This window comes from Carya illinoinensis, chromosome 2, assembly GCF_018687715.1.
Source record: "Carya illinoinensis cultivar Pawnee chromosome 2, C.illinoinensisPawnee_v1, whole genome shotgun sequence".
NCBI lineage: Eukaryota > Viridiplantae > Streptophyta > Magnoliopsida > Fagales > Juglandaceae > Carya > Carya illinoinensis.
Window position 1 is genome coordinate 23,543,702 of NC_056753.1, and position 26,152 is coordinate 23,569,853.

The 26,152-nt window shown below is 33.4% G+C and overlaps 1 protein-coding gene across 2 annotated transcripts; it reads left to right on the forward strand.

Moving 5' to 3' along the window:
• Positions 1-18,240: 18,240 nt before the first annotated feature.
• On the forward strand, positions 18,241-25,861 carry LOC122300415 (glyoxysomal fatty acid beta-oxidation multifunctional protein MFP-a-like). 2 transcript variants are annotated; one of them, XM_043111050.1, is made up of 18 exons: positions 18,241-18,441; positions 20,071-20,142; positions 20,266-20,331; positions 20,456-20,515; positions 20,647-20,714; positions 20,842-20,923; positions 21,353-21,408; positions 21,598-21,900; positions 21,994-22,080; positions 22,619-22,793; positions 23,191-23,312; positions 23,410-23,573; positions 23,651-23,905; positions 24,021-24,142; positions 24,275-24,396; positions 24,613-24,761; positions 24,843-24,981; positions 25,456-25,861. In XM_043111050.1, the coding sequence occupies exons 1-18, from the start codon at positions 18,333-18,335 to the stop codon at positions 25,489-25,491; spliced, it is 2,187 nt and encodes a 728-aa protein (XP_042966984.1). In that variant the 5' UTR covers positions 18,241-18,332; the 3' UTR covers positions 25,492-25,861. The 2 variants fall into 2 exon arrangements, with proteins under 2 accessions (XP_042966984.1, XP_042966985.1); XM_043111051.1 differs by lacking the exon at positions 20,266-20,331.
• The last annotated feature ends 291 nt before the right edge of the window (positions 25,862-26,152 follow it).

Consider the following 26,152-nt stretch of genomic DNA (forward strand, 5'->3'; position numbering starts at 1 on the left):
TTGACACAAATAAATTACAGTAGTTATTTTCAACAAAGTTGCAATCATATAAGTCTGAAAATTAAATGTGATTGGGTAAACATTATAGTCAATCCACATCCCAAATCGAAATGCATGACTCATTGGGGCATTGTCTTGAGCACTTGGTATCCCCTCAATACAAGTTGAGAATGAAAATTCATGCTGGATGCAATACTTCACAAGTACAGCAAGGACTCAATGTACACATGTAGGAACATAAAGGGAATCTTGAAAATGCCTTATTTCAATTCGTAATGAAAAATTGAAATATCCAACATTTGATTTCCCATCCAAACCAAAATCCCTAATGGAAAACAATGTGCAAAATGTAAAAGGAATTGAAGAGGATTTCGTCACACAAATCACTAGAATGACGCATGCTTGAGGTGAGAAATGAAAGTAAAATGACAGTGGGAAAAAAATTCGAGGGAGTAACATGAGCTGAATGGATCGAGTGGCACCTTGTTGTACAAAATAAACAACCTTTGCTTAAGCGGGTTTTAAATGCATTAAGCGCCAACCTGGAGCGACTGATCCTACTCGAGCAAGACACAACTGTCTTAAGCTGATCAATGAGTGACGGCTCAATTGCTTAGGCGAGTCTTGATTTTTTTTTCCTCCCACAATTTTCAGCTTTTTTTTACTACTAATTAAAGAATATGTAAATAAATAATAGAATAAAATTTGGGCATCAGTCTTAGAAATTTTATTCATAATTATTTTATTTTGTTTTTATAGTGTTCGGAATATTTTGTTCTTATTTTATTGTAATTTTTTTACATGCATTCAGGAAAATTATGTTTGATTTATATTATTTATTGGTAAAGCATTTAATAAAATAATTATTCAATCATTACAATAACTTTCTAATAATTAGGGTCCCAAAGCTTTTTTAAATTCTCATGAATAGTATTAAACTTATTTTAATATCTAAAAATATCTAAACTCATTGTAGATGGGCTTCACATAACTCACTCCATCAACTCAACTCACTACGATCCATAAAGAGCGCAGTTTAACTTAACATTCAAACGCAGCCTTAGAGTTTGTACTTATCATTATAAATATATAAACTACTTTAAACGAGGCTCTATAAATTGGTCAACCATGAATCAAAATCTAGTCTAGTTAAACACTCTGGATTATCAAAGATGTATTTTTTAAAAAAGTACAGAACATTCTATTTTGAAGTCAAAAATATATTTTTTTGTCTAAAATTAATGGTTTGTCTACTAGCCAAGGTGAATTATATTGTTCAAGTCTTGATGATTGAACATCATAGATATCAACCCTAATAGTACAAACTGACACATGGATACAATCATAGAGATTGACAATTTACCACCCGCCACAAAGTTCAAAGCCATAGTAAAAATCATTCTCAACCTGCCACAACACTATATGCTTGCTGTTGCTTCTTTTTTCTCTCCAGAAGCACCGCCAGGTACGCATTCTGCCTTTGCACCTCCTTCCAAACTCTTGTCTAATTTGCTTAACCTCTTTGTTTCCTACTATGATAACAGAACTTGGTTTCATGAATTTTAAAAAAGAAAAAGTATAAACATTGATGATCCTTTGTTCAGCTCTTGTTTTTCGCTCCTCATGCATCATATGGATGTCTGGGTATGAGCTATCAAAATTTGGCTTTTACATAGATGCCATATTAGCCTTTTCTTTCTTTAGTTGACCTTATGACATAAAAGTTTAGACTCAGGAATCCTTTGAACTTAGAATTCCGTTGACAGTAAAAATGTGAACTTGCTTGCAAGAAATAGCATAGTCGCATATGAAACAACTTTTATTTATTATTATTATTTTCTTCCATTGTGATTTCTGTATTGTCAATTATTTTTTTAATTTATTGTTTCTATAACAAAATTTTCATGGGTTTTAGAATCATTACCCTCCAAAATGAGTCTTTGTAGACAGGCTTGGCAGTTATATGCAAAAGTTAAAGCTCTTTATGTTGCTTTTCTCCCCTTTCTTTCCTTTTTGCACTTTAAATTTCTCAATTCTGGGATAAAGATGGACTAGTTCGTTAGCCATACATATTGGGGATATGACAATACCCAATTGTGTATCCAACTATACAAAGCATTACTCTTTTTCCTGTGAAGTAATTGAGTTTATTTCTATTAATCTGATTATCAAGTCATAACATTTTTTCCCTATTTTTTAGTCTTATAAACAGAAAAAGAATATACTTTTAGGAATATTTAAAATGGATGGGATGGGAGTGTGGGAAATGGACATAAATGTACAAATCCTACACCTTTCTTTTAGATGGTTGGAATATTACAGAAGATATAATAATGGGGGATGAGGGGTTGATCTTCCCCTTTGGAAGGACTGCCCAATAGGCTGTCTTCAGTTATTGACCTCTTTTTGATTAGACAGTGACCATTAACAATGTAGTTTATGTTCTTCCACTCTTTATTTTTTCTTTGCAAACAAGCATTGTAATTACTAAATACTAATTATATCATAATAGAGCATTTGAACTTGTCTTGACCATATCTTTGGATCCCATTTGGCCAGTCTCTAGAAAGTAAAAAATAAAATGAGGATTTAACATTAGGTACCTTATCAGATATGGTTCATGTAAATAGAACAATAACATCTTTTTTTTTTTATTTTTTTTTTTTGTGCTATTTAAGAAAGAAAATGGATACAAATACACCCTTTTTTTAGAACTCTTTATACAATTATGATTTAAATGAGGAATATTTTTATAAAATAACTTATAAAATAACATTTGCAGAAATACAATCAATGGTTATATAAATGATTGTATATAGAGTAGTACTGCATATACTTATAATTTTACTTACAAAAATTTTACAAAGACTCATTTATATCTCCATTCTTTTATTTTTATTTTTTTCCATTGTGATTGCATGCCCCATCATTGATGAATTAGTTAATATCTTCTTAGCTAGTATTAAGTTACTTAATAACTATCGTTTCACTTTGAAAATAGTCCATAAAAATAGAAAAGTCTAGTTCGTAAGGTGTTATGTATGTAAATTCATAATGGAGTTGTAATTAAGCATCCTATTTTTCACTTTGGTTGTTTTTGCCTCCTCTCGTAGACATCATCCAAATCAACAGATATGAACTATTTGAATGCACATTTATTGCCTTAAATTTTAGTACCAAACTTATTATGATGTTCAATAGATTCAATATTTTGCATTGTTGTTATGTTACTACTTATGTTTTTCATGTCTCCACTACCAAAATAAATATTTGTAGAAGACATGAGGATGTCATTTTTAATATTTTACAAAAAATTACTTCATTTACCATATTATTAATTTCTTAGCCATTCTACATGGATGATTCGAAAAACACAATCCGAGATCCTAAAATTTGGGTTGATGGCATGGAGAATATATTTATTAACATGCTATACCAAGACACCCTTAACGATAAATTAAGGACTAGAAAGATCACGAATATAAAGCATTTAGAATAGGCTTAGTGACTCACCGCTGTTGGTGGGAAGGTGTTTAATGCAAATTCGGGGCAAGATCCACCAGTTGAAGAGCCTACAACATCTGTTTACCGATCTTTTGAGCCAAATTGTGATGGGTTGAGATCCCCAACACTAAGACTGTATTGGCGAGCAATGAGTGCTAGGAAAATGCCATAAGGGTAATTCTTAAATAGTATTTTATATGCTGACTAAGCATATTTATTTCACCTAACAAAATAATAAAGATGTTATTACTATAATTTTTATTGACATGTGTATATTATGAAATGTTAGGTCAAATTGAAATGGGGGAGGTTTTGTACCTTTGGCTGTCCCAAGTATGCAAAGTTGTGCACCATATTTAGCACTTTTGTTGCATACAGTACTTTGTAACATGCATCCATACAACTACTCCCAGATAGTGACAAGGAATGGTGGCTTGATTCGGAGATGTGAGGTTGATGACATGGATGAGTTGATGGGGATGGGGTCAGGATAGCGCGGCATATCAACAAATTCATCACATAGGCGTAAACAGAAGATCAGCTAGATCGATGCAGACATCTGCATGCCTCAAGGAGGTCAAACACATGCAGATCACGTGACGTAAGTGGTATGAAGAGGGCACTGGTATGACCTCAGGGAAGCGCAATAAAGGATCATATCCTAATCAGCCCAGCATGGAGCTTACGATCTGCTGAGTCATTGCATCACATTGCTGAGCAAGATTCCCCAAGATTGGAAGGGGCATTATGGTTTCATGCAGTAACATTATTATTTAGTCATGGTTATCAGCAATCCTTCTTGATGATGGATGACACTGGGAGGGAACTTTGGCCCTGAAATTGTTTAGGCCAATGAGTTGAGGATGATTTCTAATCTATATACCTGAGGAAAGAATCGTCCACCTCTCTTGATGAACACTTGTTGAAATTCAAAGGTATGTATGACAATCTTGCAGCTACTAGTCGGTTGAGGGAGGACAAGATGAGAGTCTTCTCTCTTTTGAGTAACCTTGGACCAAAATATGAGTACTTCACTACCTCCATGCTCAAGCCACCAATGCCATTGTAGATTGAATTTATGCCACTTGTCCAAGGGTTTGAGCTCCATTCCCATCTCCATGATTCACTTTCTAATCCCTTGATTGCATTTATGGTAAAAAAACAACCAGGTACTCAAGGGCAGTGCAACTCTGGTTGGAATTTCTTCTCCAAGGGACATGGCTTCACTTAGTCCAACTAGACCAATTAGGCAGCCACCAGCGCTACTCACCGTGGTCCCTCTCAAAATCTTCCATCTATTGGCACAAATTTAGAATGGAATGAAACATGTCAAATATGCACAAAGAATGGACATGTGACACTCAAATGCTAGCATCGTTTGACCATGCCCTTCAATCTAATGAGGTCCCACAAGTCTTGGCTACTCTTACACTTAAAATCATTGTTCAAGATACTGAATGAACTGTCAACATTGGGGCTTCTACTCACAAAACAGGTAACTTAGGTATGTTTAAAAATCTTCATTTTTACCTTGGTAACTGTTGCGCCTAAATTCTGACTCAAATTAATGAATCAAAAATTTAGTGCAGTTTTACCTGCAAGTATACAGGTGTTGTAGTATCTTACAGGATCGAATCCACAAGGATTGACTTTTGTGATAAAGAAAATAAATTCAGACAATGAAACGAAATTACTAAAAGAAACGTGCAATCAAATGAAGATTGATAAAATAACTGAATCAAACTAAAATGATAAAATGAATTGATATGGACAAAGACTAAGGTTTCGAGGATCCGTCTAATAATTTATGATATTGTTTCCGATCGATTTACTTCAACTAAACTAGAATAATAATTCCGTTTAATTGGAAGATTTAGCATTTAAGATCAAGAAAAATAGTCGCTTATGATTGAGCGTGAACGATTGATGATTAAAACATTCACAAATCAATTTGAATACCATAAAGATTCTTCAAGTATTCACTGTATTTGGAAATCACAATGAATCAAGATGAGTATATAGAGAATCAAAATATCCAATAAAATCCTTCAATCGATCAAGCTTGCAGAATAAATTTTACGTGGATCTGAAAACAATATTTAAATCATTAAACTTCACCTCTAACCTTAGTATGGAAATTTAGCCAATCATATTTATTATAAGTGCTATAGAAATCATATAAATATTATTCATTAGAAAACTAAAATGAAATACAAGAAATATTAGGCAACAATTTAGAAACAACAAAATTTAGAATCTAGTCAACGTTGAAAGAATAAAGCTCACGACATTACTAAAATGCATAAAACAGAAATTGAAACTAAAAGAAATTCATCAAGAAGAAGCTGCAGCCCCACCAGATGCCAAACGAAAAACATGAAGAAGCAAAAATAAAACTCCAACCCCTTCAACTCCACGTTAAACTCAAGCACCAATCTCCTCATGTTCCTCTCTCCAACCGATTCCTTCCTTCTACCATCAACCAAGATAAATCCCAACCAATTAATTAACTCCACCTATTTCTTTTCAACCCCAGAAAATTCCAACCGACCTCTCTTAATCAATTCCAAACTCTTTCCACTCAATACTCTACTTCCCTCTCTATGTCCCTCTACTCTCAACCAAAATAAACCTCAGCCAATTAAATTATTCCAGCCAATTCCTTTCTCTCATCTCACCTTCTTTTCTTTAATGAGAGCCCACGTAAATTCCTATCTCAGCCAAAATAATTTCCCATGACCGACTCACTTCTCAACTCAAAAGCATCCACCGACCTACTCACGTCCAACTCTAATTCTCTCAATGTCTCTCCACGTACCTCTGCAATGAATTCAAGGCATTAAATCAGAACAACCAAGACTTTCACCTATTCTTCCTTCTAATCCCACCGACTTTGCTTTCTTTTCTTTTCACAATTCTTTTTTCAGTTCCAGCACATCATGCACCCACCATAACTCTCTCTTTCTCCCTCTTTACTCATGACCAACACACCTCAACTCCTCTCTATCCCCCACGTAACCCTTTCACTCTACACCCATCGATTGCTTTTTCTCTTCTTTTACGTCCAGCAACATATATATATATATATAGCTGCTTCTAGTCGTCCAAACTCCCTCTCTTTTCTCTTTTCGTCCAGCAATATATTTATATATTAAGTCGGCACCAAACTTCCCCCAACCACAATTCACTTCAGCCGACTTCTCTTGTTGAATATGGCACTCTACTTCAAGCACGGCACTTCTTTTATCTCTTCTCTTCACAAGTCAAGCACGGCATTTCTTTTCTTCATCCAGCAATATATTTATGGCACTCCAGCCGACTTCTCTTATCTCTTCTCTTCACCTTTTCAATTTCTGCCGTCCAGCCATACACACACACACACACACACACACACACATATATATATATATATATATCTTTAGATGGCTGCCTCAAGTTGGTGCTGCCCTTCCTCCAAGTCAAGTAATGCACGGCATCTATCTACTCCACTCAAACCCCCTCTTCCTCCAATCAAATTAACCAGCCGAATTCCATCTTCAATTCACACTTGGTTGAAAACTCAAGCATGTCTTCACACTTCAAACGGCTTCTCTTCCAATCCATCACATGTTCCTTACCTTAATTTAGCTGCACCAACCGATGAAAGTTAAGCCAAACAAGCAGCTGCCCAATTACGTCTTTCCTTCTCTTCATTCCTCTCAATTAATATGCACTTTTGGTCAAAAGTTCCAACCGGATCTCATTTGAATTTTATTTAAACTGAAAATAAGAAAAAAGAAATAACACTCAAAAATAAATTAAAAGAAAAATAGATTATCAAAAACAGACTATATATGTGAGGAAATATTGTCCCATTAAATCATAATTATAAAATTAAGCATAAACATGATATCAATCAATTAAAAATCACAACTCGTATTTATGCTTAAAAATCATTTTTCCATCTAAAACCAATAATAGTGTCACGAAGAATTTAAAATACATTGGTTTTAAATAGCTAAAACATGCAATATTTCAGCTCAATCAATAACAATAAACGTTCTTATTGGTGATAGTACTTTACATAAAATTATATATATTGGTGAATCAACGATACTATTATTGGGTCTGGTGAATCACAAATTAAATTGAATGATGTTTTTTTTTTTTTTTCATACAGAGGGTGGGGAGTTTCAAACCCAGTCTTTCCATTTGGAGAATTGGGTCATATGCTATTAAGCCATTAAACTCTTAGCAATTGAAGGATGTTTTACTTGTTCCTGATCTTTCAAAATATCTTTTATCAATTAGCCAACTAATACCATATTATCCTTATCTTTGTGATTTTTCTGGTGTTGGTCTTTCTATTAAGGAAAAAGTGACCAACTACACCCTACTGAACGGGTGGCGAAAGGGTAATCTATATATCTTGTCCCCTTCTCTTGAAGTTCACTTCTCCACTCGATTCTAATTGTATCCTGAAGAAGTGTGGCATCAATGATTGGAACAGACTCAAGCTTTTACAATTCATGTTCTTCGCTCCAAAGGACTTATTCAAATCATTGTTAAGAATAAAGGGACCTATTTTTATGAAAGTTGTCAACTAGGTAAAATGAGCAAATTACCCTATTTACCTTCCTCTCATCCAACTCACAATATATTTGATGAAATTTACTGTGATTTGTGGGGCCCTGCCCCTGATTTATCTGTTGGAAAATCTTAATTTTATGCATACTTAGTTGATGGTTTTTCCAAATACATGTGGTTTCTTCCTCTTCACAAAAAAATTGATTTTTTTAATGAATTTATTTTATTTGAAAAATACATTGAACGTCAATTCAACAAAAAAAATCAAAGTTTTTCAATCTGACAGAAGTGGCTAGGGGTGTAAATTTTAACCGGAAAACCGGACCGGACCGGTTGTGCCGGTTTTGAACCGGTCCGGTCCGGAACTGGTTTCATAAAATGAAAAATCGGCCGGAACCGGTCCGGTTTCAGTTCCGGCCATTTTTAGACCGGACCGGCCCGGACCGGACCGGTACTATTTAATATGTGTATATTTTTTTATTTATTTAATGTTATATGTTATATATTTTATATTATATATAATTTTTTATATATAATATATAATAATATAAATTATAATTATATATAAGATAGTGTTATTTTAATTTATAAAATAAAAGTTTAATCTCAAACATGAAAATTTAATTGATCATATGCTTTAAATATATAATATTATAAATATATATTATTTATTAATAACATTTTATCATAGATTCATAAGAAATAAGAACATAAAAAGAAAGAAAATCACTCAAATATTATTACTAAATTTTAATGGCCTAATACACTTAAAACTCTTTATATTTTTTTGATAAGTACATAAGACATTAGTAGATAAATATAAATTATATATATTAGCATATAATTTATATAAAGCCATACCAAAGCTATACTAATAGCATAAATTTTTTACATAGCACTTTTTTTTTGCATAGCGGTCTTTTTATATATTAGTTTTTATTTTATGTAGAATTTTTTGACATAGCAGTTTTTTTTTTTTTTATAAACAGATTTTTTTTATAATAAATATATATTTTATTAAAACCGAAAAATCAGACCGAACCGGACCGGAAACCGGTAAAACCAGAATACCGGTTTAGGAGGGTAATCGGTGCATAATCGATTTTGAAAAATGTAAAACCGATGCCTACCGGTTCGGTCCTAGATTTTGTCTAAAACCGGACCGAAGCGGACCGGTTACACCCCTAGAGGTGGCGAATTCGCCAACTATCAATTCAACCTACATCTCCAACAACAAGACATCTTGCATCAGTACTCTAGTCCTCATACCCCCAAACAAAATTTCTCGATAGAATACCGGCACTACATAATTCGAGAATTAAGTATGACTATACTTTTTCATAATGTTATCCCTAAATGCTTCTAGGTAGAAGCTTTTGCTACTGCTGTTTTTTTTTTTTAATTAATTTCCTTTCTTCCAACGCCATCAACCTTCAATCCACCTTTTTTTATGGTCATTTTTCCAATTATACCTCTCTTCGAGTTTTTGGGACCAATTGCTATCCTTATACTTGGGACACTAAGCACAATAAGTTGGACCTTAAAACTCTACCATGCATCTTCATGGGCCACAGTGGTCACCATGAAGGTTATAAATGATTTGAAACAAGTCCCTGGTGTATGGTTTGATAAGTTTAGTAACTTTCTCATTTCGTATGGGTTCTCCTCTAGCACGGCCGATCCCTCATTCTTTACTTTTCACTCTACTCACGGTACTATAATTCTCTTACTATATTTTGATGATATTTTTTTAACTGGTTCAAACCCTACTACATTAATACTCTTGGTCAACAATTCTCCATGAAAGATCTTTAAACTCCCCCCCCCCCCCTTCCCCCTTCCCAAAAAATTATTTCTTGGGTACTCAGGTTACCCGCACTCCCGATGGTCTTGTCTTCTCACAAGCCAAATCTTGACATTCTTGACAATGCCTAAATGAAAGATTGCAAACTCATAGGTAACCCCATGATGCCAAAACTAAAAAGTCTTACGAATGATGTTCACTACTCTGATCCTGCTCATTAACGTAGCATTGTTGTTGCTCTTCAATACCTTATTCTCACTTGCAACTGACTTAGCTTTTAGTGTTAACTTTGTTTCTCAATTTATGCACTCACCTACCATTGTTCATTACAAATGGTGAAATATATTCTTCACTACTTACATGGTATAGTCAATCTTGGCATGCATTTTTATTTTCTAATCTACACTTGATCTTTATGCCTTTTCTGATACAGACTTGGAAGTTGTCCTCAAACTCGTCACTTTACAACTGGATATTGTGTTTTCCTAGGTAGCAACTGTATCTCATGGTCCTATAAGAAACAACACACTATTTCTAGATCAAGCTCCAAAGCAAAGTATTGTGCCATGGCTCACACTATTGTAGAACTTGACCTTGGTGTCCACCTTCCGTCGCCACCTATTCTCTTTTGTGACAACTTGACTAAAGTCTTTATTATTGTTTATGTTAAAAGTAGGCTGATGAACATATCAGTTTGAATTAATGTGAGGACATTCTTGTTTATTGATTGATTGGGAAGTACTATTTATAAGGAAGGAGCCGATCACTTTATATAGAAGATAATGTACCTTAACTTTTTTTACAACAATGTTTTGGACCCAAAATGGTGGATGTGGTACTTTTGGCAAAGGAAACAAGCCTAATATAACATTGCTAAAAACTATTTTTCAATTTTGCTTGCTGAATCATTTTTCTACTGGTTAAGAGCCTATTCCTGGAGAGGTTAGATCGCCACAAAAATACTTTCGCCATGATATTCTCTCACTACAATAAGATTATTTTTGGCGTGAAAATTATTGCTAAATGCAGTGGCTAAATCCTATAGGTAAAACAAAGTTGTGACGAAGTTTCACGGCTGTAAAAGTCATTAAAACTATCAAAAAACTATTCTCGTAACGACTTTATCTTGCCGCAAAAATTTCTTGCAGAATTGGTCTTCTAGCCGCGAAAACTTTTTATTATCGACAATGACCTTTTTCGACGAGAAACACTAGACGCAACAAACCAATTCCAGCTAGTCTATTTTACGGGAGAGCTTTTTGTGGCGATAATTATTCGATGCAAAAAGTCATATTCTTACCAATGACAAAATTAAGTTTGTGTAAATATCTTTATCGATGACTTTCTTTTTATACCATATGCTGAAAAAAGCTTTTTCGATTAACTCAAATAATCAACCGGAAAATTCTTTTTGGCACTAGACAATTATAGCTACTGTCTAACGAGTAAAATTTAGCTTGAAATAAGTTGTTTTAGCAATTTTTACGTGTTTTGAGGCTAATTTTGCTCGTCGAGAAAAGCCAAATTTCTTCTAGTGTATACAAGAAAAACGAGTATTTGTGATAAATTATTTTTGACAAAAATAGATTTTCGTAGACCACAATTAAGCATTTTTCTTGTAGTGGGCATTCCTCTATTAAGAGGTGACGAGAAGGCAAATAAGTTTCGTTTTGTGTTTCCTTAAGCATTTTTTCTTTTCTTTTTTTTTTTTTAAATAATTAGCAATGTGGTAGTGGCCAAAAGTTTTAGCAGTCAAAAGGGGAAGGCAGATTAGCATTGTCCAAACAATTAAATTAAATTAATTCTATTATAAATTTCGATAAATTACTATTTTTTTTTTTTGACAATATGTTGTTGATCAATTTGTTAGTGCTAGAAAATGACAAATCTCTCATACAAATCTTTCTTGCAATCCACAGAAAAAACTTGTGAAAATTTGCTTATAATATTTTGTGTCCAACAATTACATTATATATTAAAATAAATGGATAGATTATATATACTGCTTACTTAACTTGTTTAAAATTGAATTCAGTATTAATGAGAAAATGTTTCAAATGAACCATTTGGGTTCTTATGGACCCGATGAAGTTCCAGCAACTTTCTATCAAACTCATTGGAAAATTGTTGGCAATGCTGTTAGTGAAGCTACACTTGAGGTACTCAATTCAACAGGTGAGATTGCACATGTTAATGAGACTCATATTGTGCTGATCACTAAGGTGAATAGCCCCAAAACAATTTCTAATTTCTAGCCTATTTCACTATGCAATGTTTTTTATGCGCTCGTTTCCAAAATCCTGGCCAATAGACTGAAAAGTATCCTCCTTGATGTCATTTCCTCCATTCAAACTGCCTCCTTGCCTAGCAGGCTTATTCTGGATAATATTAAAGTAGCTTTTGAGGCCACGCACTCAATGAATTCTAGGTTTTCTGGTCAGGTAGGGTATATGGCTTTAAAGCTCAATATTAGTAAAACCTATGATAAGGTAGATTGGAATTTTTTTAAGAGAGGTAATGTTGATATTGAATTTCAATGGAAGGTCGATTAGTATAGTGACGTGCATCATTTCAGTTTCCTACTCTATCCTCATTAATGGATCGATCTCCTCAATGCTCTTTTACACCTACAAGGCGAAATTGGAGAATAAAGCAATGTGACCCTTTATCACCTTATCTTTTCATCCTTTGCTCTGAAGCACTAAGCTCTTTACTAAATCAAGTTGAGGCAACAAAATTAATCTTTGGCATTCCAATTGCAAAAGGTAAGCTTTGCATTAATCACCTATTTTTTTGCAGATGATAGATTTCTGTTTTGTAGAGCAAATTCACTTGAATGGGCTAGGCTTATTGGCATTATTCATATCTATGAGAGGGCCTCAAGATAGAAACTCAATAAAGAAAAGACCTTTATTCATTTTAGTGCTAATACCAGCAGTGCTGCTAAGGACTCTATAATCAGTATTGCAAGGGTTAGATCCTCCTCACCTTATGAAAAGTATATTGGATTGCCAACTCTCATTAGAAGATCAAGGCACAAAGCTGTTAAAAGCATTATAGATAGAGTTAGTAGCAGTATTAGCAACTGGAAGTCAAAGTTCCTCTCTCAGACAGGAAAGGAGATCCTTCTTAAGGCTGTGGTTCAAGCACTACCTACTTATTACATGGGGGTTTTCAAACTCGCTAAATCTTTGCTCAAGGAGATTAACAAGGTGATGCATCATTTCTGGTAGAGACGAGAAAAATGAGAGAAACGTCCATTGAGTTTCATGGAGTCAAATGGGGAAGGCTAAGTCTGTAAGAGGGTTGGGTTTTTGTGATTTGGAAAGTTTCAATTTAGTTTTCTAGCCAAGCAAGGATGGAGAATCTTACAACAACTCGAGTCCCTTGCTTCTTAGACCTTAAAACCAAAGTACTTCCCTAACACTTTATTTCTTCAAGCCAAGTTGGGATCTAGACCTTCTTTTCTATGGAGGAGCATTGTAGTAGCAAGGAATTTAGTGGCGAAAGGCTCTATGTGGAGCATTGAGAATGGTCAAGGAACTAGAATTTGGAATGATAGATGGTTGCCTAAACCCTCAACATACAAGGTTCAAAGTGCAGTTAAGGTACTGGATGAAGATGCTAATGTGGCAAAGCTAATCAATCTTGACTCTAAACAATGGAAGCTGGATCTTGTGAAGGAGATGTTCTCAAGTAGTGAAGCAGAAATTATAATAAGGAGCCTAACCAATTTTACAAATACACCAGATAAGCTGATTTGGAGGTGCACTACTAATGGCCAATTCTCTTTGAAAAGTGCTTACCATTTATAGAAGGAGCTCAATGATCTTACTAAGGGGCAAGCTTCTAAATCTGCATCTAAGAAAGAAGAATGAGCTAGCTGTTGGAAGCTCAAAGTGTCTAATGTCATTAAGGTTTTTGTGTGGAGGGCCTATCTAGATTCCATACCCACAAACCTGAACTTATCTAAGAAACAAATTGAGGACTCTCCAATGTGTCCCACCTACTTAAGAGAGGAGGTATTTGTTGTTCTTGCACTTTGGAAGTGTAGCTCATCAATGGATGTCTGGAGTCAGTGTTCAAAACTTATTAAAAAAGGTACTCGTAGTGCAGATAGTTTTAGAAGACTCTTTGAATGCCTTAGTGCAGTAGCTCAATAGCATACTATGGAGGAGTTTGCTGTCGTAGCAAAGAGAATATGGTCGAGAAGAAATGAGTTTGTGTTAAAAGGCTCTTTTCTATGTCCATCTTTGGTGGTGTAGTAGTCAAGACAACTACTAGTGGATTTTCAAAAAGTGCAGTCAAACAATAGTCCTCAGATTCAAGAGTCTCTCGCACATTTCTGTAAATGGGAGCCCCTCCAAAAGTTTTATATAGAGTGAATTGGGTTGCAGTTGTCAACAAATCTAGCAGTAGTATTGGTTTTGGCATTATAGTTAGAGATTATGAGGGAAATGTTATGGCTACTAAGATGATGCAGAGAGAAGGCTTCAGTGATCCTTTATTGGCATAATCAATGGGAGATTTACATGTGGCAATCTTTGCTTTTTAACTTGGTATGAGGAAGATTATTTTGGAAGGGGATTCCCTCCAAGTTGTCAAGAGTATCGCTCAAAAATATGTGCCATGGAATAGTGCAATGATCATGTTAAAGAACACCTCTCTACTTTTGACATTTGGTCTGTTAATCATATTAGAAGAATGGCTAATGGGACTACTCACATGTTAGCTAAGAGCTCTTTAGAGTTAGTGGAGGATGTGGTTGATATGGAAGATTACTCTTCTTATATTCATTTCTTCATTTCACGAAGGCTTTTTAATAAGAGATGCTATTTCATTTAAAAAAAAAAAATAGAATTGAGTAGTCAACAAGAAACATATAGATATAGATACAGTTATCCATACTATTTTCTTTATTAAAATTAGAAGAAGTAATGTTAAATACAGTTTTTAGGTTTTACAATTTTCTTTTAAAAAAGTTGATATATTTGGAACCTATGAAAAATCCAACTTAAATTTTAAGGTAGCGTCCACTATTTTTCAAAAATAGTGCGCAGACCTTGCATACTTTAAATTGTATATAAAATTACTCAATTATTAAAAAAAAAATGCTATTTATCATCTTAATTCTCAGTATCCTTTCATCATCCCATGATATAGTATTAGATGGTTAAAGACTATTCATTATATTTCACTTGTAAATATATCATCTAATGTCATATCATGAGATTATGAGAAAATGGATGATGAATAAATTTTTTATAAAAATAATAAAAAAGATGTATGCACAGTTTAAAATAATAAATAATTCAAATAATCCTACTATTTCAATAGATCATTAAGTATTTTGTTATGATAAACTCTTGTTGGCGTTGGTAGTGATAGAAAAGGACCCCCCCTCCATAGTGAGTGAGGGACACGCACCACTTTGGAAGTATGGCGGTTGGTCAGGTTTGAAGTAATCGGTAGCCCTGGACCCAGAAAAGCTGCTCGTGGTGATAAAATAGCACCCCTAACAAAGGCGCGTGTGATGATTTACTTAGTCATGTTTTTTAGAATTTAATTTTTATATGTATAAGGCAAATTATAAAGTTTTTGTGTTTAGAATAAAAGCTCAATCTCTTTAAAGATGATTTTATCAATATATAACTTTTATCATGAGTATCGCTATTGTAAGATCTCTAGACCACATACTGTTTACGTGGTATATATAATTTGATTTAAAAGATAAATTTTAAAATTAAAATATTATAAATTAAATTTTATTATTTAAATAATATAGATGATTTATTCTGCACACATGCTTGATAATGAAAAAAAAAAAAACTCAACTTTTATACAAAGTTATGATTTGCTGTGGAATTAAGCTTAGAATTTGTGTGCTTATATTTAACACAGATGTTAAACGTTAGAAAAGTCGGCCTCGGGCTCAGAAAAATAGTTCTGCCAATAGTTCAGTCAGCTTCGTAGAGCAACCGATCATATCAAAGCCAATTTCAACTTTTGATGATTATTTGTGACATCGGCATTATAAGATTATTACCTTTCTTGTGCCTCTTGCATTTCTTCAATCCCCGAAGTCTTCGACGACTTTCAACTTTTCATGCCGTTGATCATTCTCACAACTATCAATACAAAATATATTTAAAAATATATATTTAAATAATGTAGATTTTTTCTTATAAAAAAGAAAAAGAAAAAGACGTATACCCAGTTTAAAATAATAAATAACTCAAATAATCCTACTATTTCAATAGATTACGTATTTTGTTATGATAAACTCTTGTTGGTGTTGGTAGTGATAGAAAAGGAACACCCCGAGCAATTTGAACTCTATTTTGACATTTACCCGTCAACAAAGAACATCTTGTCACATTTCAATATTTACCCGCAATATTTTGAACTTTCAAACACAATATTTACCCGCATGTCAAGAAAGAATATCTAGTCAGTTTGATGTGATCTTTCAGATTATAAAATTATTTTTATTATAAAATAGATCTCACGGATCACATAAAACCACATCAATTTATAAATTTACTTTTGTATAATCTATTTTTATATATAGCAATCTTCTTTTCGATTGGTGTCCAATTAGATGTAAAGCATCTCATGCGTGTCAAAAATATAAATGATTCAATGCTAATAATTCCATAAATTAATATATTTCTCTTTATTTTTGACAGTCAAAACATCCCATTCTACAAAGAAAACGGCACAAATTATTTTTTATTTTATTATTTTCAGCAGTACTGTACCAGCTTGGACTAATTAGTTTTTCAAACCACAAAAGTCGACGTCAAAGATAAGATAATCTTCACCATTTTCAATTGCAAGTTGGGGACACATAGATGAGCCAATCCCCCTTTCTGATATGTTTCGTGAGTTTTGTTTTCATCCGGAAAAACAACATGATCAAGAGCATACGGCCCTTTTCCACGATCACAACATGGCTCTGACGGACTGAGCTGGACGGTAATTTTATGGTACGTAGTTTTAGTGATACGGGTTTCACTATTGGACCGCAAGAAATAATTCAATAAAAAATTATTTAATAGTAATAAATATACTATCTCTTATATAGTGAGATGTATAAAAAATTTTCTTTTTAACTAATTTTGTCAGTTTCACTTGGGTACTGTTTGACCACACAAATTTTTCATTTCAAACATAAAATTCTCATCTCATCATTACAACTTTATTAAATTTCTATATAAAATATAATAAATAATTTAATTTTTTTCTTATTTTTTCAAATCTCAAAATAATAATAATATTAAAATATAATATTTTAATATTTAATCTTAAAACTTAAAATTCTCATATAAAAATTCTCAGTAGTCAAGTAGAACCTTATAAAAAATATAAGAAATCTGTGAGGCTATCTGCCATGTGGAAAAATCCCTTTTATTTACTTAGAAATATATTTTAACTATAAAATTTATTTTTAAAATGAGATAAAAAAGAGAGGAATTAAAAAAAGAAAAAAGATATTTTTTTTTCCATTTTTTATAACGAAGAGTTATTCGAGTAATATCTTTTTTAATACCTAAGTGGGGGTTTGAATCTGGTTCTCTTACTTGGAGTTCAATCTATCTCATGTTATTTGGTCCAAAATCGAATAATGTTAAATATAGTTATAAATCAGTGGATAAGTTATGTGCATTTCCTTTAAAAAAGATCAGTGAGTTTTATAATTAAATAATTAATTTTTTATATGAATCTGAAATATACTTATTTATTTTTTTTAAATAAAATATACAGAATTTATATATTTTAAGACTATAAATATTATTTATCTATAAAATCTTAGAATGTAATTGGTGTAAGGGATGCATACCGCTGCTCCGACTTAGGAACAAAACAACCTTTTTGAGCAAACTAACATGCATGCACTAACGACTAGGTATTAACAATTCCGGTCAAACCTGTCAGGAGTAAACGTTGTTGCCATTTAGTTATAAAAATTATAATTTTTTAATGGAAGTACCGTGTGAGATTTGGTATGCAGAGAAACTAAACAAATAATATAATTGTATTGGTTGTAATTTCTAGCGGGTTTAAAATATATTTTTTTGGATTATTAAGGTACCGTTCAATCATTAAAGAAGAAAATATCAGGAATCTTAATTTCTCTAAGTACTATAACTCTTAATTATATATACATATAAATATAATTCATTATCTTAATTTTAATCATAGTTCTGTTGATTTTTTTTTATATTGATAAAAAAATTAAAGATAAGAAAAATCAATTTTTTAAAATATTTAATTCTACCTCATGATATCCGTCCTCCATCTCGGATGCTTATATATTGTCAACGTGCCGCTCTTATATATAGAAGAAACCAAGGAGCACCAGGACTAATAGCCCGAGCTCTTTGCCCACAGAGAGAGAGAGAGAGAGACAGAGAGAGAGAGAGATTTTACAGTATTGTATATAGCAGATCAAATAATGGGTAGCAGTAGTACTCCAGGTGGAAGAATAGCAATGGAGGTAGGAGATGATGGGGTGGCTCTCATGACCATTCACAATCCTCCAGTTAACTCCCTCTCCTTTGATGGTACTACTTCTTTTCCCCACTTTTCAGTTCTAAAACGTTCATATGTATTACACACACACACGCACAAATATATATATATATATATATTCCATTTTTACAGAATAAAAGATAATTTTCATGTACGTCTCGTCACAATTAGTACATGATTTGCATGCATGGTTTAGTTATGTGATTCTTTCAATGGAGTTGGGAGCTGACGTACGGGAGGTCTGTGATCACAACAACCATTCAATATCATGTATCAACGCCGACCTTCTACAGGGCCGGCCGCCTGGCTGCCGGAACTAAACAGTGCTCTATTTTTGGAGGAGAAGTGATATATATATATATACACACACACATATAAATGATAAAAATCTAGATTTTTAATTTAATTTACTTAATAAAAAACTAGTTTTTTAAACAAATTTGAAAATCGTTGGGGCCGAAACCCCTATATAAATATTTATAAGAATGGTACGGTTCTCATGTCCTGCCCTCTTCCGCTCTAAACTTTAGATGATGATCACATGCATGCATGTTATATCTTATAATTAAAAAATGATGAGCATGCGTATGGACGCCTGTGTATTTTTGTTTTTTAAATTAATGCTTTTTTTTTTTTTTAATCCGTGATGGTACTTTTCCTTTAGGCCCACATGGACGTTCCAGCTACACTTTTCTCGCTTGCGGATTTCATGTCAATTGCTAATAGTTCCTGTTTGGTTGAGGATTTTTCTAATTTTTAGCTTGTTTTTCTTTTTATTATTATAATCATCAATTCAAGGATCTAATTTTAATCTTATCAAATTTTCTAGTTTAGAATTTTGACTTTTCATCCAATCATTTACGTACTTAGGTGCTAGATCAGTATAATTACGAGAATATTCTATTATTATTTATTATTTTATTATTACTTTATACCTATTTTTTATTATTATTTTTATTATTTATTTACAGAATATCTGAAATCACATTATTGCCCAAATGTGACCTTAGACTTAAGTGAAAAGTAAAAAAACATATAAAAAAATTACATTTAAACAACTTTATGATTTTATATATTAATTTTTGCAAACTTCAATATACAAATTATATATTTGAAAGAAATTTTTATTCAAAATTTCCTATGCTAATTTCTCAAAATCCAAAAAATTATTTATCTCAAAAGCCTTAAAAAATATGGAAACATTTCAGTAAATTGTACCTTTTTAAATTTGTTCTGAGGACGGTTTTGTGATAAAAAAAAAAATATAAAATAAAATGAATAAATAAAATAAAATCATGGATTGATATATATATATATATATTTATATATGGGATAGTTTTCTTTTTTATAGGAATTAATATATATGGCATATATAGTTAATTTGCGCTTTTTTCTAGATTTTTCTTCCAGGAGAGATATGATGTGTAAACTTGCTCAGAACTCTAGTACGTAATTGGGAACTTCAGTTTCTGGGATACTCCCTATATATATATATATATATATATACACGATTGATATTTTGAAATTTTCCTAGCAATTGCTCAGAAGGCCGGATATTAATGGAGTTTTTATTAACGTCATGCTCATGAAATATTGATTTAGCTAGGCTGCTAGCCACCTTGATCTCGCTGATCTGACTTCTCTCTCTCTCTCTGTGTCAGTGTTTCGCAGCTTAAAAGAAAATTACGAGGAGGCATTAGGAAGAGATGATGTGAAAGCAATTGTCATTACTGGTGAGTGAATATATATATGTTTATGTAGCATATAATATTGGAGTTGATTGAGATATATTGGAGCGACTCTAATTTCTTATATATATATATATATATATTGTAATGTTAATTTGGAGCATGCAGGAGCCAAGGGAAATTTCTGTGGTGGCTTTGATGTTACAGCTATTGAAGGAAGTCAAGGGGGAACCAGTAATATATATATATATATATATATGCTTTCTGTTGATCTTTTATTTTGTACATTAATTCTAGGAGTAAAAATGTAATTTCCTGATCATTAATGATATTGCTAATTCTCGTGGTGTGTTTTCAGTGGAGAAAGAACAAAGGCCTGGCTATATGGCTGTCGAGGTCATCACTGACATTTTCGAAGGTGCCTATACATACATACATATATATATGGATTTTTATATATATATGGATTTTTGAATATCAATCAGCTAGCGTTGAATATATATTCGTTTATTTTGAATTATTGCATAATAATTGATTAAATTGTTTCAGCTGCGAGAAAGCCTTCAGTTGCTGCCATTGATGGGCTTGCCATGGGTGGAGGATTAGAGACTGCAATGGTATTCGAAGCAAGCTAGTTATTAGCTATCTAATTCTGTACTTACGTACTAATTATATTTATACGTTGAGTTAATCATGATGATATTTGATTGTTTTGGTGGATGGATGGATCATGATCATGATCAGGCATGCCATGCCAGAATATCAACTCCCACTGCACAATTAGGGTTGCCTGAACTGACGCTTGGACTAATTCCTGGACTTGGGGGTAAGTAAGTACGACTATTTTAATTGCTCCATCTATTATTTGTCAAAGAAAAATAATAAAATTATAATTATTTTACAATTCTACAAAAATAAAAATAAAAAAAATTAGAGGATATATAGTTTGATAATATTAAAATTTATTTTTAATGAAGTGTCGTATTTTATTTATCATGATTTAGAAATGAATTATAAAAAAAAAAATTTGTAGATATATCGCTATAAAAACTCTATATAGATACAGTCATTTTTATATATTTTTTATATTAATGTGATTGACTGCATTATTTTTTTAATATTAAATAATTATTTTAACCAATCATATAAATAAAATATATAAAAAAAATAGGTAAAAATAATTATATGTAACGTAACCTAAATGCGAATCATTGTTCTACACCTATGTCTAATATCCTCCTGACTTCATGATCAGGAACACAGCGACTTCCACGTCTTGTTGGTCTCTCAAAGGCACTTGGGATGATGCTGGTAATATATATGTTGTGATTATTTTATCATTTTTTGAGTTAATTACAAAATTAATACCATGTTTCCATACATCGAAATTTAGGTTTTTCTTTTTTGTAAATTAACTGAATTTTTAAAAAAAAATTACAATTAAGTATTTACATCAATCTCTCTCCACCCCCCGGGGTTTGTGCATGCTTTATTAAATAGACGTCAGAAGTAGTCCAAGGGGACGAAGCTTGCAGTTGGGGCCTCGTGGATGCCATCGTCTCACCTGACGACTTGGTAAACACTGCACGTCGATGGGCCCTCGACATCTTGGACCGCAGAAGGCCATGGGTGGCTTCTCTTTACAAGAACGACAAAATAGAACCCCTTGGGGAAGCAACGGAAATACTCAAGTTTGCCAGAGCTCAGGCCCAGAAACAGGCTCCCCATCTTCAGCACCCATTGGTTTGCATTGATGTCATCGAAGAGGGTATAGTTTCCGGTCCCCGAGCTGGACTATTTAAGGTCGACTTTGTCTGTCTTTACCATTCTTTTAGTTCGCTTGTAAACGAAACAGTGATATGCAACTTCTTGATGCATGCTGTCTGATTTTGACAGGAAGCTGAAGCTTTTCAGGAACTTTTGTATTCTGACACTTCCAAGAGTTTGGTCCACATTTTCTTTGCTCAGAGTGGAACGTCAAAGGTTTGAAAATTAATTTGTTTTGACTGCCAGAAGACTTTTTTTCCATTTTGGGGTATATTTATGACTGTTTTTTTACTTGATCATGTATATATACTTCGAACTTCGGTTCTTCTAGTTCTAGAGTTGAAACCTGTTCATGGAAGTTTACTGAATTTAAGGAAATTTTGTCGACATAGAAGTATTAGTAGAGGAATTAAGGTAATAACAGGTTAAGAAAATCCGGAGCCATCGTCGGTACTAGAATGTTGGTATAGGCTCGTATTATTTGTAGCATTAGGGTGGGTGGCTTACGGGTGAATATTAGTTACGTTCCTATGTCTTTGGAAAGTTGGGTTGAGGTCGAAAATCACAAATTTAAGGTTCAGCTTGACATTTTACAGATTGGTAGTTCTTGTCCTTGTAAATCATACGCCAGGAACTTGGATAAATCCCCACATTTATGAAGGCTTCATACCTTTTGCAAAAGCAATGTCTCATTGGTTGAGTCCTATTTCCGAGGTTGATTTCCTAAGAAACGTTTCTTATAACCTTAAAACAGGTACCTGGGATTACTGACGTGGGTTTGGTGCCAAGACGAGTGAATAAAATTGCAATCCTAGGTGGAGGACTACTGGGCTCTGGAATAGCAACGACATTAATTCTTGGTGGTTATCAAGTAATCCTGAAAGAAGTAGACGACAAATCCTTAGAGACTGGGATTGATAGAGTCAGAGGTGAGGCTAGACTTATCTTACTGATATTTAAGTTCAGCGTTTGGTTTTAAAAGATTTTTTTAGTATTTCGCCTCATTTAATTCTTGAAAAAAAAATTCTAATATTTTTATAGTAATTCTGTTAAATTATGGAAAAATCTAGTTACAAGCACAATTATGTACTAATATGTACACTAATATAATGTGATTGATTAAAAAGTAGGTTTTATTGAAAACAATATTAATTTAAATTTTGAATATGAAGGAATCAGTATTGATACACAGATTAGTATGCAACTTTACTTATACATAACAAAACTCTTAAATTATAGCTTCGATTCTTGTGAACACCGAATTCCAACTGTTTTTTGTTTCTTGAAAGTTTGAAATCTTATTTTATGGAATTCCTTTTCATCCAGCCAATTTGCAAAGCCATGTGCATGAAGGGAAAATGTCTCAAGAGAAGTTTGAGAAAACCGTCTCTCTACTCAAGGGTGTCCTCAACTACGAAAACTTTAAAGACGTGGATATGGTGATAGAGGTAGTTCACAATGCATTAGTTTACCTTTGTCATTGTTGTTGATTCAGAAACCAGGGAAAAAAAGATGTTCAGTATTTGCCTTTGATCCTTGGAACAGGCTGTTATCGAGAATGTTTCTCTAAAGCAACAAATTTTTAGTGATCTTGAAAACTATTGCCCACCACATTGCATACTTGCCAGCAACACTAGCACAATTGACTTGAACCTGATTGGAAATAGGACAATTTCCCAAGATCGTATTGTTGGAGCTCATTTCTTCTGGTAGTACAAGATTAACTGCTATTGTTTTTCATCTGCAATCTGTTGTGCTTAATTGTTTCACTATGCTTCTCATGCAGTCCAGCTCATGTCCTGCCACTTTTGGAGATTGTTCATACTAAGCAGACGCCTCCCCAAGTGATTGTTGATTTGCTAGACATAGGGAAAAACATTGGGAAAACTCCAGTGGTGGTTGGAAATTGTCCTGGCTTTGCTGTCAACAGGATGTTCTTCCCTTACACACAAGCTTCTATTTTTCTCGTCGAGCGTGGTACAGATCTCTATGAGATTGATGGGGCTATCACCAAATTCGGAATGCCTATGGGCCCTTTCAGGTTTTTAATCAATATCTAATATTGTGACCCAGTCATCTTATTTGGTGGTGGTTCTCAACTTGATCTAAATCATCATTCATTTAACTGGATCTTAATTCTTATTTTATCCCCGCAGATTGGCTGATCTAGTTGGTTTCCATGTCGCAATTGCAACTAGCATGCAATTTGTTCAGAATTTTCCTGAGCGAACATATAATTCAATGCTTATCCCCCTTTTGCAGGAGGATAAGAGAGAAGGTATGAGTTTGGCATTCAAACTTGAGAGGAAAGTAGTTGATCATTTTAACACAATGGGTGAAATGAGAAACCTATTCAAATTCAGTATGAATCTTTTCAGTATTTCTTGGTATACCATGGACTCTGTTTCAGGTGAGACTACGCGCAAAGGGTTCTATTTGTATGATGAGAAATGCAAAGCCAGCCCTGATCCTGAATTGTCAAAATATATCGAGAAGTCAAGGTGCATTAATGGTGTGACCATTGACCCAAAGGTCTTTCTCTATCTCACACAGAGTACACTCACATGAGCGCACATACTTGCCCACCCACATACATACTTTGATAGACGTTTTTGATATAGCATCTATATTTGACATCTCACCTGTTATACCAAGCTGGGTATTATGAGCAATATTATATTACTAGCTGTAAAATGAACTAGTCTCCTATATAAGTTTTTCTTAATTTTTAATTGAACTTGGAAACAGCTAATGAAATTAGCGGAAAAGGACATTGTGGAGATGATATTCTTTCCCATGGTGAATGAGGCCTGCCGAATTCTTGCCGAAGGTATTGCAGTCAATGCATCAGACCTTGATGCTGCTGCTGTTATGGGAGTGGGTTTCCCCCCCTACAGGTTTGTTTAGTTTCATTGATTTTATGTAATTTTCCCAACTTCATGCAATTCTTGCTAAACCTGTTGGGGGCAATTGATCAGGGGAGGCATCATGTTCTGGGCCGATTCTCTCGGATCCAAATACATTTATTCAAAATTGGAGGAATGGTCTAAGATTTATGGAGAATTCTTCAAGCCCTGTGCCTATTTGGCTGAAAGGGCAGCCAAGGGGACTCCTCTGGTGAGAAAACAAAAAAAGAATTCTGTCTATCCTCTAATATTGCAATCTATTTGCTATACACATATCCTTGATGCATGACAGGAATGGTTTTCAAAAGGTGAATCCATGCCCACGTGTGACATGAGGCATAGGATTGCTAAAAAAATTCTGGTTTCCATGTCGCAGATTTTCACTGCTAAAGCAAGCAGTAACATAGATATAGTTTTATATAGTTAGGGTTCAAATTCAAGTTAAACCACCACTTGTCTCAAAAAATTAAGCGGATGGAAAATTATAAATTTAATTATTTAAATTATATCTTAACACTAAGCATAAATTATTTAACGAATCTAGATTTCATGGTAGACAACTTCAAAAACAAAAACTGATTTGAAGAATTCAATCACTTGATAATTTAGAATCATCGTAAGCTGATCCTTGCTCACTGGTATTGTCTCATAAGTCCTAACGGTTCTTGCACTGTTTCCTTTGCAGAGTTCTCCGAAGGAGGAAGCAACACCTCAGTTGTGAGATCAGTTTGATCGTTGCATGGCCTGCTTGGTTAAGAATTCCCTTATATCTTCTTCCTCTCTTTGGCATTTTGGCTCAAACATCCAAAAACAATAACTCCCTCATGAGTGAAACCATCTTCACCAACAACTATTCGAGGAATGACAGTACTCAAGCTGTTTGTGTATGTTGTGGATATGTCTACGTAGTGGGAGAAATATAGGTGGGAAACAGCGATAGCAATTGAAGAATCGTTGGTATTTTGTATATTTGAATAAAGGAAATAAATAAGGGCATGATGTGTTTAGAAAAAATAAATGCAAAACAACGATGTAATCGTGAAATATTATTAACAAATACACGCAGGAGAATTGTTACACCTGATCATCAAGTGATCTCAATGTAAATGATTTATACAATTCACAAAAAGCAAATATTACCATGTATTGGATCACTATCATGTAAATACTAAATACCCGGAACCAAAATATTAGGCTTGAAAATCTAAGAAAAAGCTTTAGACCATTAATCAAGTGCTAGTGAGAGAGGAGAGAAATAGAATAGGTTCTGTCTTCCAAGATAGTCTTGTTTAAAAAACACCATGTGGTTAGGGTTTTTTGTGAGACAATCCATGCTATGCCATTAAGACATTGAGCAATTGGATCGATTCACTCACCTCACT

Coding starts and splice junctions, on each gene's coding strand:
- LOC122300415 (XM_043111050.1), top strand. CDS start 18,333: ATGGGTAGCAGTAGTACTCCAGGTGGAAGAATAGCAATGGAGGTAGGA. Junction 24,143..24,274: donor GCAGGAGGATAAGAGAGAAG/GTATGAGTTTGG, acceptor ACTCTGTTTCAG/GTGAGACTACGCGCAAAGGG. Junction 24,397..24,612: donor GTGTGACCATTGACCCAAAG/GTCTTTCTCTAT, acceptor ACTTGGAAACAG/CTAATGAAATTAGCGGAAAA.